Source organism: Salvelinus sp. IW2-2015, linkage group LG22 (assembly GCF_002910315.2).
Source record: "Salvelinus sp. IW2-2015 linkage group LG22, ASM291031v2, whole genome shotgun sequence".
Lineage (NCBI taxonomy): Eukaryota > Metazoa > Chordata > Actinopteri > Salmoniformes > Salmonidae > Salvelinus > Salvelinus sp. IW2-2015.
The window spans coordinates 14384482-14399186 of record NC_036862.1 but is presented as its reverse complement, the minus strand read 5'-3'; the positions used below and the strand labels follow the sequence as shown (position 1 = coordinate 14399186).

The following is a 14705-nucleotide window of genomic DNA, read 5'->3' as shown; positions in this document are numbered from 1 at the left end:
TTAAATCATTTAAAATGCTTTAGCTGAGCTCGATTGAGCTTGCCTAGCGCAATTGAACCGTCGCAAAAGGTGCAAAGCCTGCCGATCTGGCCCTCGAGACAGGCTAAAGCAAACGTGCAAAGTATTTGAACCCAGATTTTCACAGTTGCCTGAGAAAGAGACTAAGCCAGTGTTCTTGTGGTCTATTTTTGTCCTGTGAAACTCTTTGACCCCTGGTGAGTTTTTGTTGAATCTGGTGTTTTACTTGGAAAGAAACTCCAGATAATTACACCATCTTCTGTCTTGTACATTTCCACAATTGTGCAAGCAAATTACTTTTGGGTTTATTGGTTTTTAGCCCTCACGAGTGGAAGGTTTTGTGAATTTGTCTTCGCTCCTTAAAACAAAAAGTGTGTGTGAGGAGCTCTGTCAGTCAGAGGAGACATCTTAGATGATGTTGGGGAATTGTCTCAGCTCTGTACCCTTGTGTTTCTGTAACCAGGGGAAGAACATTGCGAACATGTTTTATAAAAGGAAGAAAAAAACACAGAAGTTTGAGGTATGCATTGTCTGGCAAGGGGCTCGATATTTTCGGACACATCCCCCTCTATCTATGCTTATTGAGTTCAAAGAAATAACACATTTCTTATTACTTAATGAGTTTTGGGCCCAAACGAAATTATCCTGGGGTAGATTACTAGTGAGACCAATGGTAAACAATGTTAAGGCAATGAGGAGGACAGGCAGGCAACATCTCTATTGAATACGAGTGTGTGTGTGGGCAGCTTGGCACAACCAAAAACAGTAAGTCAATTTGATCAGAAAAAAGTGACTTTGCCAATATTACTTTATTAGCAGATACAGTTGAGTTTAAGTTTGAGTTTATGTATTTTGTCAAATTGTACATTTCAAAAAAAGGTCTTAAATAATTAACCTTTTTCCTAGATAGTAGAAGCACGTCATAAGCCATACATTTTTTGGGCAAATCAATCGAAATTGCTCAAAATATTTACATTTCATGTACACCATACATAACTCTTACAAAACAAACTCCAAAATACTAATCCCCCTAGATGTCATGTGACTTCTAGGGCCAGGAGAGTCTGGAGGAAACTCCTGGCCGTAGTATGACAAGTTGGTAATGGAACGCTGGAGTAGGGAGGTTAATTCAGACAGAAAAGCTCTGGCTTGTAGGGCAGCAGGTTATAGAGAGGGGTTGGGGTCTGGACGGGGGGTACTGACGAATCACTCTGGGGGAACTCCGTCCCCGCTGCTGGGGCAAAGTATTGGGAGGCTCTCTGAAAGGCAGAACAAAAACACTAAGGTTAGTTGGATTCAGCTAAACAGTATTCACAATTTGCTAATTTGTTCCAATTATAACTAATCTACTTCCAGGTAAAGAATAGTTACAAACAACAGACTTTGAATTGAAAACTACAACCAGTTTGAGTGGATAACCACGTAAACGTAATAGATCCCAAATAAACACAAACACAAAACAAACAAAGCTTAGTTTGATTCAGCTGAGCGGAAAACAATATTGTTCCATTTGTAACTACACTCTACTTGGGAATAATTACAAATAGCAGACTTTGAACATCACTTACTTGAGTGGATAAGCAAATAAAAGTTTTAAAAAGTTTCCAAATAAAATAGATTCCAAATGGAGGTAGGCCTAATGTTTCTCAGACAAGTTATTTTTCTCTGGGGGTTTATTGGTTGGAGGCCGTTCTTGTTTTGTCTGCTGAGGCATACACCTGGRATGATCTAATAGGGCTACTTGGTGCTCTGTCTTTCTAGCAGCCAGTAGTTAAATAGTTGTTTTAATACAGAGGGTAAGGTGGGCAGATTACGAGAGGGCGGCAGGGCAATATGGGATGGCAGAGGGAGTCCTCACAGAACATCTGTGAGTTTCCATCCAATGTACAGTATTTCACCCCTTTCTTTCTCCTTTAGTTTTACTAGACCAATAACAGGACTTCTTAGGCCCAAGACCGAAACAGAGGTTGTTTTTGAAATACATATTTGGCGTCCTGGGAAAACCTTGTGTGGGCTCCATTTTTGGCTGCCGTTAAGGCGGTAGTGAGTGTGTGAGAGACTGACCGGGTAGAGACAAGTGAGTGTGTGAGAGACTGACCGGGTAGAGACAAGTGATGGTTGAGGTGACGGACAAATGTGTGTGAGAGAGCTGACCGGGTAGAGACAAGTGAGTGTGTGAGAGACTGACCGGGTAGAGGTGTTTTGTGTCCTGTGGTTGGTGTTGTCCATCAGCAGGGGGCAGTTGGGGAGCAGCGAAATCCCCCCTCGGAGAAATGCGATGACGACAGGGTCACTGAGTGCTCCTCTGTAAAAGACACGCACATGTTGGTTTATTGTTCATTCTTACAAGTAATGAGTGTGTTGTGATCCTCTTGTGTGTATTATGAAACAAAATGTGATCACAAAATACACACACAATAAGGCTTGTGCTAGATATCTAAAATTATGTCAATAAAAATAATTCAGCTTTCATCTGCCAAAAAATTTACTTGGATTGTTTGGGAGATGAAGATGGCGTGAGCAACAACCTCATAAATTCAACGCATTTCTGGTAGGCAACTATTCAGCCCTAATACGTGTGATCTCAAGTCAATAGGCTTCCTCACTCTCTTTCCCAGAAGAGGGCAAATCCCAGGCCTGGCCTGAGAGGGACCATGTGGCCCAATGTGATCACGTCAGCGGTCTGCCACATGGATGAACACACATCCAACTCTGACCACATCCGTCCCATCACCAGCGATATCTAGCCGTGCAACCCCCCCCCCCCCCCCCCCCCCACATACCAAACTGCTTGTTCACGCACACTGACCACGCTGTTCATCAACCAGAGTGGTGGGGAGAGAGAATTATAGCGATGCCATGGTATTTGGATAAGACAGGAAGGGGTGGGGGATCCTGGGGATCTCAGATTTTTTAAAACAAACAACTATCTCTGACGTTGATGTGTTGTCTTCCTGGGCTATGCCCTGCTGTGTCTCCCAGCTCTATCGTGCTGCAACACAGAACATATGCCCCTTCTCTCTCCCCGCTAGCTCCTCTCCACACATCCCTAATTCAATCAGGAACGGTTAACTATTCTGTTTCTCCTGGGGACATTCAATGTAGGATGATCGCCAGAGAGATATCTCTCCTCTTTAGTGAGTCGTGACATTTAGAATCTGGATTGCTGGGTAACTAATATACATTTTTCTATTTTGTTTTGATCTGGAAAGTATGAATATGCCTTACCTAGCAACCATCCACCCCTTCAAGCTTTGCTCGGATATATAGCAGACAGACCTGGTTCAAAAACGATTTGAAATAATTGTAAATACTTGATCTGTGCTTGATTGAGCTTGCCTGGCTTAATGGAACAATAAAATATTCCAAAACAATCAACCCTGCACTCCAGGCAGGCTAAAAACAAACACTGGCAGATTTGCACGATTTTATAGCAGAAAAACAATGATACAGAAGAAAGACTCAAAGTTTAACCGCTCCCCGGGCCCACACTACTACCTGCCCACACCCCTACCTGCCCACACCACTACCGGCTCACTGTTGTTTTCATCTTGACACCATATGTCCATAGGAGTCATCATGATATATCATCTGGGAAATTGCCTGGAATTTGATACCTCTGCTACTCTCCACAACTCCTATCTCTTGCTGTGTTTGTCAACAGAGGCTTCACCTCCACTCCTCTGGAACACAGCTAGATACGGAACACCTTGTATGGACTCACTGTACTCTACTGTATAAACACCAGTCGGTCTCATTAATAGCATTATAGGTGCAATCAAGTAACAGTTATGTGATTCGCCTCCAAGCACTTAAAGAAACCTCTTTAGGCTAGGGGCAGTATTTTGATGTTTGGATGAAAAACATGCCCAAAGGTAAAACTGCCTATTTCTCAGGCCCAGAAGCTAGAATATCATATAATTGGCAGATTAGGATAGAAGACACTCTAAAGTTTCCAAAAACTGTCAAAATATTGTCTGGAGTATAACAGAACTGATATGGCAGGCGAAAACCTGAGGAAAATCCATCCAGGAAGTGCTATTTTTCTGAAACTACTTTTCCATTGCAAGCCTATCCTCCATTTAAAGGATATCAACCAGATTCCTTTCCCTATGGCCTCCACAAGGTGTGAACAGTCTTTAGACAGTTTCAGGCTTTTATTCTGAAAAAATTAGCGAGAATGATCACATCGCGTCAGTGGATAGCCAGATGTCCACAGATTTGTGCATGCGCGCGCGCCGGGAGCGAGACCTTTTCTTTCTCTCTTCTATTGAAAAGGCTACCGTCCGGTTGAAATATTATCGATTATTTATTGTAAAAACAACCTGAGGATTGATTATAAAAAACATTTGACATGTTTCTACGAACTTTACGGATACTATTTGGAATTTGTCTGCCCGTCGTGTCGCACGAGCCTGTGGATTACTGAACAAAACGCACCAACCAAATGGAGGTTTGGATATTAATAATATATAAACATTTACATTTAAGTCATTTAGCAGACGCTCTTATCCAGAGCGACTTACAAATTGGTGCATTCACCTTATGATATCCAGTGGAACACCACTTTACAATAGTGCATCTAACTCTTTTAAGGGGGGGGGGGGGTTAGAAGGATTACTTTATCCTATCCTAGGTATTCCTTAAAAGAGGTGGGGTTTCAGGTGTCTCCGGAAGGTGGTGATTGACTCCGCTGACCTGGCGTCGTGAGGGAGTTTGTTCCACCATTGGGTGCCAGAGCAGCGAACAGTTTTGACTGGGCTGAACGGGAACTGTACTTCCTCAGAGTAGGGAGGCGAGCAGGCCAGAGGTGATGAACGCAGTGCCCTTGTTTGGGTGTAGGGCCTGATCAGAGCCTGAAGGTACGGAGGTGCCGTTCCCCTCACAGCTCCGTAGGCAAGCACCATGGTCTTGTAAGCGGATGCGAGCTTCAACTGGAAGCCAGTGGAGAGAGGGAGGAGCGGGTGACGTGAGAGAACTTGGGAAAGTTGAACACCAGACGGGCTGCGGCGTTCTGGATGAGTTGTAGGGTTTAATGGCACAGGCAGGAGCCCAGCCACAGCGAGTTGCAGTAATCCAGACGGAGATGACAAGTGCCTGGATTAGGACCTCGCCGCTTTCCGCGTGAGGCAGGGTCGTACTCTGCGAATGTTGTAGAGCATGAACCTACAGGAACGGGTCACCGCCTTGATGTTAGTTTGAGAACGACAGGTGTTGTCCAGGATCACGCCAAGGTTCTTAGCACTCTGGGAGGAGGACACAATGGAGTTGTCAACCGTGATGGCGAGATCATGGAACGGGCAGTCCTTCCCCGGAGGAAGAGCAGCTCCGTCTTGCCGAGTTCAGCTTGAGTGGTGATCCGTCATCCACACTGATATGTCTGCCAGACATGCAGAGATGCGATTCACCACCTGGTTATCAGAGGGGGAAAGGAGAAGATTAATTGTGTGTCGTCTGCATAGCAATGATAGGAGAGACCATGTGAGGATATGACAGAGCCAAGTGACTTGGTGTATAGCGAGAATAGAGAGGGCCTAGAACAGAGCCCTGGGGGACACCAGTGGGAGAGCACGTGGTGCGGAGACAGATTCTCGCCACGCCACCTGGTAGGAGCGACCTGTCAGTAGGACGCAATCCAAGCGTGGGCCGCGCCGGAGATGCCCAGCTCGGAGAGGGTGGAGAGGAGGATCTGATGGTTCACAGTATCAAAGGCAGCCGATAGTCTAGAAGGATGAGAGCAGAGGAGAGAGAGTTAGCTTTAACAGTGCGGAGCGCCTCCGTGACACAGAGAAGAGCAGTCTCAGTTGAATGACTAGTCTTGAAACCTGACTGATTTGGATCAAGAAGGTCATTCTGAGAGAGATAGCAGGAGAGCTGGGCAAGGACGGCACGTTCAAGAGTTTTAGAGAGAAAGAAAGAAGGGATACTGGTCTGTAGTTGTTGACATCGGAGGATCGAGTGTAGGTTTTTTCAGAAGGGGTGCAACTCTCGCTCTCTTGAAGACGGAAGGGACGTAGCCAGCGGTCAAGGATGAGTTGATGAGCGAGGTGAGGTAAGGGAGAAGGTCTCCGGAAATGGGTCTGGAGAAGAGAGGAGGGGATAGGGTCAAGCGGGCAGGTTGTTGGGCGGCCGGCCGTCACAAGACGCAAGATTTCATCTGGAGAGAGAGGGAGAAAGAGGTCAAAGCACAGGGTAGGGCAGTGTGAGCAGAACCAGCTGTGTCGTTTGACTTAGCAAACGAGGATCGGATGTCGTCGACCTTCTTTTCAAAATGGTTTGACGAAGTCATCAGCAGAGAGGGAGGAGGGGGAGGAGGAGATTCAGGAGGAGGAGAAGGTGGCAAAGAGCTTTCCTAGGTTAGAGGCAGATGCTTGGAATTTAGAGTGGTAGAAATTGGCTTTAGCAGCAGAGACAGAAGAGGAGAATGTAGAGAGGAGGAGTGAAAGGATGCCAGGTCCGCAGGGAGGCGAGTTTTCCTCCATTTCCGCTCGGCTGCCCGGAGCCCTGTTCTGTGAGCTCGCAATGAGTCGTCGAGCCACGGACAGGAGGGGAGGACCGAGCCGGCCTGGAGGATAGGGGACATAGAGAGGTCAAAGGATGCAGAAAGGGAGGAGAGGAGGGTTAGGAGGCAGAATCAGGAATAGGTTGGAGAAGGTTTGAGCAGAGGGAAGAGATGATAGGATGGAAGAGGAGGAGAGTAGCGGGGAGAGAGAGCGAAGGTTGGGACGGCGCGATACCATCCGAGTAGGGGCAGGTGGGAAGTGTTGGATGAGAGCGAGAGGGAAAAGGATACAAGGTAGTGGTCGGAGACTTGGAGGGGAGTTGCAATGAGAAAGTGGAAGAACAGCATCTAGTAAAGATGAGGTTCAAGCGTATTGCCTGCCTTGTGGAGTAGGGGGGGAAGTGAGAGGTGAGGTCAAAAAGAGGAGAGGAGTGGAAAGAAGGAGGCAGAGAGGAATGAGTCAAAAGTAGACGTGGGGAGGTTAAAGTCACCCAGAACTGTGAGAGGTGAGCCATCCTCAGGAAAGGAACTTATCAGGGCGTCAAGCTCATTGATGAACTCTCCAAGGGAACCTGGAGGGCGATAAATGATAAGGATGTTAAGCTTGAAAGGGCTGGTAACTGTGACAGCATGGAATTCAAAGGAGGCAAAGAGAGAATAAATAAGTAAGGAGATAAAGAGAATCTTTATCGAACAAAACAAACATTTATTGTGTAACTGGGAGTCTCGTGAAACATACGAAGATCATCAAAGGTAAGTGATTCATTTTATTGCTTTTCTGACTTTCGTGACCAATCTACTTTGCTGCTAGCTGTTTGTAATGTTGTCTGCTGAGAGCTGTCCTCACATAATCGCATGGTTTGCTTTCACCGTAAAGCCTTTTTGAAATCTGACACGCCGGTTGGATTAACAACAAGTTAAACTGTGTTTTGGTGTATTGCACTTGTGATTTCATGAAAATTAAATATTTTTAGTAATTTAATTTGAATTTGGCGCTCTGCAATTTAACGGATGTAGACGAAAATGATCCCGCTAAAGGGATCTGAGCGGCAAGAGGCTTTAGAAACCCATACTCTAGATCCTTCATCGCTCGGGTCAAAAGTTGTGCAATATATGGGGAATAGGGCGTCAAATACGTATAGTGTACTTAAAGTGAGTTATGTTTTCAGATCTCAGACGTCTTCTATTGGGACAAGTCCATGTCCCAGGTCTTCTTTTGTAGATTCAGCTATATCAAATGGAAAACATAAGCTCCATGTAACTTCCAGATTTGTTTTTCTTATCTATTACATTCATTTAGGGAGGCACATAGCTGGATCTACACAACCTGAAAACATCGGAGAAACTTTGAATTTCGAGTTTAAATTCCCTAAAATGTCCCTATAATGAAGAACAGTATGACCTTGAGTCAATCCGTAGCACTGAAGATCTGCACTACAGTGCAATAGAAATTTAAAGGCAATGTTCTCACGTTCGCAGAGACTGCATTCAAGGTAAACACTGCATATGTTGGCTCAATCYAAAATTATCTTTAAATTTCAATCAAATCAAATTTTATTGGTCACATGCACATCTTTAGCAGATGTTATTGCAGGTGTAGTGAAATGCTTGTGTTCTTAGCTCCAACAGTGCAGTAGTATCTAACAATTCATATCGCGCTACAGCTCAGTTCTTCAGAGCTACAAATTGAATTGAGGCAATGTTAACCTGTGAGCTCTGAGAATGAGCCTATATAAATAACGTACCAAAGTATTCCAGAACCACGGACAGTGGAGAGGAATGACGCTTCAGCACCACAGCAGTGGAGAGCGCCACTAAAGGCGGGTTATGCCCCGCACCCAACATCGCTCATAAGGAGCCGTTGCCACAGACCTGTGGTCTACTGAGAAGAATGTTTGGCATGGGGAGGAGAGCAGCCCTGCAGGGCAAGAGAATGCCACCTTGATTTAGATTCTTTTTCACAATCCCTTTCCCTAAGTTTAATACAATATGGAATAAGACCTGGATATGATTGAACTGCAAGTACTGCTCAAGACTCCTGATTATACACCACAAACCTTTAAGTATTGCACAAGTACATTAGCGTGTAGTTTTTGCCGCAGCCTGTGTCTCTCACCTTGTCCTTGATGCTTCCCAGCACGGCAGTGGTAAGGATACCCAGGAAGAAGGCCACCAGGTTGAGGCTGGTCAGCACCCAGATTAATCCATACAGGGACAGCACATCACCGCAGCTCCGCACACCCACAAACTCATAGTAGTTGTTTATGTAGCCCCCACTACAAGACAGGACAATAGAACGTCACTAACAACCAAACCTATAACAATATTATTCTAGTTATGCTATTAATATGCCATTCATAGAATAACATTAGGCTACTTTATAAAGCTATACTATTAAGGTAGTATGATATGAGTTGGGCAGGCCCAGGAGTTCTTTCAGACCAATCAAATGTATTTATGAAGCCCTTTTTACATCAGCAGATTACACAAAGTGCTATACAGAAACCCAGCCTAAAACCCCAAGCAGCAAGCAATGCAGATGTAGAAGCACGGTGGCTAGGAAAAACTCCCTAGAAAGGCAGGAACCTAGGAAGAATCCAAGACATGAACCAGGCTTTAACCTTTATTTTGACAGGGAAGTAATACTGAGACTGGGGTCTCTTTTACAGATGAGTCCTGAATAAACACATCAAAAACATACAATATACAAAATATATTAAGAAAACAGACACATTTATCAACATAGAGGTCTCCGGTCATTACTCTGAACTGACCAAGAGACTAGAACATCTCATTTAAGAGAGCTCTGAAGTTGTTCCACATAAATGGCGCAAAGAGACTAAAAGCAGCTTTACCCAACTCTGTGGAGACCAAAGGGGCTTCCAGTGTTATTCAAGCCTGAGGCCAGGTATGTTCATTTGTAAGTCTAAATTTAATGAATGATGATAGGTGCATAGGAAGTTTCTGCATGAGTGCATGAGTGATAAACACAAGAAAACTCGCTATATTTGTGTAGTAGCTTGAAAATCAGACTTCAAATATGAAAAGACTTGGCCAACCGATGGCGCAATGAAATACAACACTGCATCATCTGCACACAAATATAGATTTTTTTTCTTCTCAGCATTACCAATGTTATTTATATAGATTGTAAACAGTAGTAGGCCGAGTTTCGAACCTCCTTTATGTAACTCAAGGATATCCGATTTGACCCCATCTACCTTGATGGCCTGAGTTCATTGAGATAATTATGAAACCATCGGCAAGCATCAGTACCCAACCCTATTGAGGATAGCTTATTCAACAGGATATAACATGGTCTTCAGATGGCACCGACAGACATGGCAGCTCTGCTTCTAGCTCCTAAGCAACTTTGCAGTATTTTTTTTTTGTGTGTGTTATTTCTTACATTATTAGCCCAGAACATTTGTGTTATTACATACAGCCAGAAATAACTTTTGGATATCAAATCTGCGGTAACTCACCAGCAATACGACTTTCCCGAATTGGATCCTTTGTTTGTACACCCCAGGGCAATTGAAATTATCCCAGAGGCCGCTCCAAGATGCCACCAGCGGAGAAAAGGTATTTGGAGTGGACTTCTAGTCTGACTCAGGAGGCATGCACACCATACACCGCTTCTGAGTATATTCCTCGCTAATGTTCAGTCTCTGGACAATAACTTAGACAAGCACAGGGCGAGGATCTACTTCCAGAGAGACATCAGGGACTGTAACATACTCTGTTCCACAGAATCATGGCTCTCCCGGGATATACTGTCCCCGTCCATACAGCCAGCTGGGTTCTCAGTTCATTGCGCAGACAGGGATAAAGAACTCTCCGGGAAGAAGAAAGACGTGGTGTGTGTTTCATGATTTAATATTATTATTTTTTACCACTTTTTCTCCCCAATTTCATGGTATCTAATTGGTAGTTACAGTCTTGTCCCATCGCTGCAACGGACTCGGGAGAGGTGAAAGTCGAGAGCTGTGCATCCTCCAAAACACAACCCAGCCAAGCCGCACTGCTCACTTAACCCGGAAGCCAGCCGCACCAATGTGTCGGAACAAACACCGTACACCTGGCGACCGTGTCAGCGTGCATTGCGCCTGGCCCACGATGGGACAAGAACATCCCTGCCGGCTAAACCCTCCCCTAACCCGAGCAAAGCTGGGCCAATTGTGTGCCACCCCATGGGTCTCCCGGTCGTGGCCGGCTGCAACAGAGCCTGGACTCGAACCAGGATCTCTAGTGGCACAGCTAACACTGCGATGCAGTGCCTTAGACCACTGCGCCACTCGGGAGGCCATGTGTTTCATGATTAACTACTCATGGTGTGATTGTGATAACATACAGAAACTCAAGTCCTTTTGTTCCCCTCAATCTAGAATACCTCACAATCAAATGCCGACTGTATTACCTCCCAAGAGAATTCTCTTCGGTTATAGTCACAACCGTGTATATTATCCCTCAAGCCAATACCACAKTGGCCCTCAAGGAACTACACTAGACTTTATGCAAACTGGAAACCACATATCCTGGGGAAGCATTTATTGTAGCTGGGGATTTTAACAAATAAAAAGTTGAGGAAAACACTTCCGAAGTTCTGTCAACACATTGACTGTAGTACTCGCTTAGAGAAAACACTAGACCACTGCGACTCACCTTTGATATGCCTACAAGGCCCTCCCCCGCAAGCCCTCCCTTCGGAAAATCAGGTCACGACTCCATTTTGCTCCTCCCATCCTATAGGCAGAAACTCAAACAGGAAGTACACGTGCTAAGGTCTATTCAACGCTGGTCTGACCGGAATTGTTTTGCGCAAAACTGAAAGCGTGAACCACTGCATTTAACTATGGCAAGGGGACTGGGAATATGGTTGAATACAAACAGTGTGGTTATTCCCTCCGTAAGGCAATCAAACAGGCACAACGTCAGTACAGAGATAATGTGGAGTCGCAATTCAACGGCTCAGACACGAGACATGTGGCAAGGTCTACAGACAATCACGGATTACAAAGGGAAAACCAGCCACGTCACGGACCCCAACATCTTGCTCCCAGACTAGCTAAGGAGGATACCGACGTGGCCCGCTCCCAAGGACTGTGGGCTCTCGTTCTCCATGGCTGACGTGAGTAAAACATTTAAGTGTGTTAACCCTCGCAAGGCTGCTGGCCCAGATGGCATCCCTAGCCATGTCCTCAGAGCATGCGCAGAACAGCTGGCTGGAGTGTTTACGGACATATTCAATCTCTCCCTATCCTAGTCTCTCCACTTGCTTCAAGATGTCCACCATTGATCCTGTACCCAAGAAAGCAAAGGTAACTAAACTAAATGACAAATGCCCCGTAGCACTCACTTCTGTCATCATGAAGTGCTTTGAGAGGCAAGTTAAGGATCATATCACCTCTACCTTACACCTTAGACTCACTTCAATTTGAGGAATACCTACATACAGTTGAAGTCTGAAGTTTACATACACTTAGGTTGGAGTCATTAAAACGAATTTCTTGTTAACAAACTATAGTTTTGGCAAGTCGGTTAGGACATCTAATTTGTGCATGACAAGTAATTTTTCCAACAATTGTTTACAGACAGATTATTTCAATTAATCACGATTCCAGTAGGTCAGAAGTTCACATACACTAAGTTGACTGTGCCTTTAAACAGCTTGGGAAATTCCAGAAAATGATGTCATGGCTTTAGAAGCTTCTGATAGGCTAATTGAAATCATTTGAGTCAATTGGAGGTGTACCTGTGGATGTATTCCAAGGCCTACCTTCAAACTCAGTGCCTCTTTGCTTGACATCATGGGAAAATCAAAAGAAATCAGCCAAGACCTCAGAAAACAAATTGTAGACCTCTACAAGTCTGGTTCATCCTTGGGAGCAATGATAAACACCATGGGACCATGCAGCCATCATACCAGTCAGGAAGGAGATGCGTTCTGTCTCCTGGAGATGAACGCATTTTGGTGCAAAAAGTGCAAATCAATCCCAGAACAGCAAACAACCTTGTGAAGATGCTGGAGGAAACAGGTACAAAAGTATCCACAGTAAAATGAGTCCTATATCGACAATGAAGAAGCCACTGCTTCAAAACCGCCATAAAAAAGCCAAACTGCGGTTTGCAACTGCACATGGGGACAAGATCGTACTTTTTMGAGAAATATCCTCTGGTCTGATGAAACAAAAATAGAACTGTTTGGCGATAATGACAATCGTTATGTTTGGAGAAAAAAGCGGGATGCTTGCAAGCAGAAGAACACCATCCCAACCGTGAAGCATGGGGGTGGCAGCATCATGTTGTGGAGGTGCTTTGCTGCAGGAGGGACTGATGCACTTCACAAAATAGATAACATAAGGAAAATTATGTGGATAAATTGAAGCAACATCTCAAGACAGTCTGGAAGTTAAAGCTTGGTCGCAAATGGGTCTTCCAAATGAACAATGACCCCAAAGACTTCCAAAGTTGTGGCAAAATGGCTTAAGGACAACAAAGTCAAGGTATTGGAGTGGCCATCACAAAGCCCTGACCTCAATCCTATAGAACATTTGTGGGCAGAACTGAAAAAGTGTGTGCGAGCAAGGAGGCCTACAAACCAGTTYCACCAGCTCTGTCAGGAGGAATAGGCCAAAATTCACCCAAATTATTGTGGGACGCTTGTGGAAGGCTACCCGAAACGTTTGACCCAAGTTAAACAATTTAAAGGCAATGCTACCAAATACTAATTGAGTGTATGTTAACTTCTGATCCACTGGGAATGTGATGAAAGAAATAATTCTCTCTGCTATTATTCTGACATTTCACAGTCTTAAAATAAAGTGGTGATCCTAACTGACCTAAGACAGGGAATTTTTACTAGGATTAAATGTCAGGAATTGTGAAAAACTGAGTTTAAATTTAGTTGGCTAAGGTGTATGTAAACTTCCAACTGTACGTCAGAATGCTGTTCATTGACTATAGCTTCAGCACCATTTTTTAAAAATTTTACTAGGCAAGTCCGTTGAGAACAAATTCTTATTTTCAATGACGGCCTAGGAACAGTGGGTTAACTGCCTTGTTCAGAACGACAGATTTTTAGCTTGTCAGCTAAACKTTGCAACCTTTCGGTTACTAGTCCAACGCTCTAACCACTAGGCTACCTGCCGCCCCTAGTACCCTTCAAGCTCATCATTAAGCTCGGGGCTCTGGGTCTGAACCCCGCCCTGTGAAACTGGGTCCTGGACTTTGACAGGCTGCCCCCAGGTGGTGAAGGTAGGAAACAACACCTCCACTTCGCTGATCCTCAACACAGGGGCCCCACAAGGGTGCGTGCTCAGTCCCCTCCTGTACTCCCTGTTCACCCATGACTGCATGGCCACGCATGCGTCCAACTCAACCATCAAGTTCTGTAGATGACACAACCGTACTAGGCCCGATTACCAACAATGACGAGACAGCCTACAGGGAGGAGGTGAGGGCCCTGGGAGAGCGGTGCCAGGAAAATAACCTCTCACTCAACGTCAACAAAACAAAGGAGCTGATCGTGGACTTCAGGAAACAGCAGAGGGAGCACGCCCCTATCCACATTGACAGGACTGCAGTGGAGAAGGTGGAAAGCTTCAAGTTCCTCGGCATACACATCACTGACAATCTGAATTGGTCCACCCACACAGACAGTGTGGTGAAGGCGCAACAGCGCCTCTTCAACCTCGGGTGCTTAAGAAATTTGGCTTTGCCCCTAAGACCCTCAGAAACCTTTCCAAATGCACAATTGAGAGCATCCTGTCGGGTTGTATCACCGCCTGGTACGACAAGTGCACCGCCCGCAACCGCAGGGCTCTCCAGAGGGTGGTGTGGTCTGCCCAACGCGTCACCGGGGGCACACTGCCTGCCCTCCAGGACACCTACAGCAGCCGATGTCACAGGAAGGCCAAAAAGATCATCAAGGCAATCAACCGCCCGAGCCATGGCCTGTTCACCCCACTATCATCCAGAAGGCGAGGTCAGTAGAGGTGCATCAAAGCTGGGACCGAGAGACTGAAAAACAGCTTCTATCTCAAGGCCATCAGACTGTTAAATAGCCATCACTAGCCGGCTACCACCCGGTTACACAACCATGCACCTTAGAGGCTGCTGCCCTATATACATAGACATGGAATCACTGGCCACTTTAATAATGGAATACTAATCACTTTAATCA

The 14705-nt window shown here is 45.3% G+C and overlaps 1 protein-coding gene across 2 annotated transcripts in view; it reads right to left on the bottom strand.

Moving 5' to 3' along the window:
* Positions 1–808: 808 nt before the first annotated feature.
* Positions 809–14705, bottom strand: part of LOC111949352 (transmembrane protein 255B-like) — a 34245-nt gene continuing 20348 nt past the window's right edge. Inside the window, exons 7-9 of one of the 2 annotated variants that reach the window (XM_070434059.1) lie at positions 8637–8796; positions 2207–2323; positions 809–1277 (exon numbers count right to left, since the gene is read on the bottom strand). In XM_070434059.1, coding sequence (XP_070290160.1) covers positions 2309–2323; positions 8637–8796 — 175 coding nt within the window. In that variant the 3' untranslated portion in view covers positions 809–1277; positions 2207–2308. Of the gene's footprint in view, positions 1278–2206; positions 2324–8564; positions 8797–14705 lie in introns of those variants that run through there. The other variant, XM_023966448.3, reaches the window with a different exon arrangement.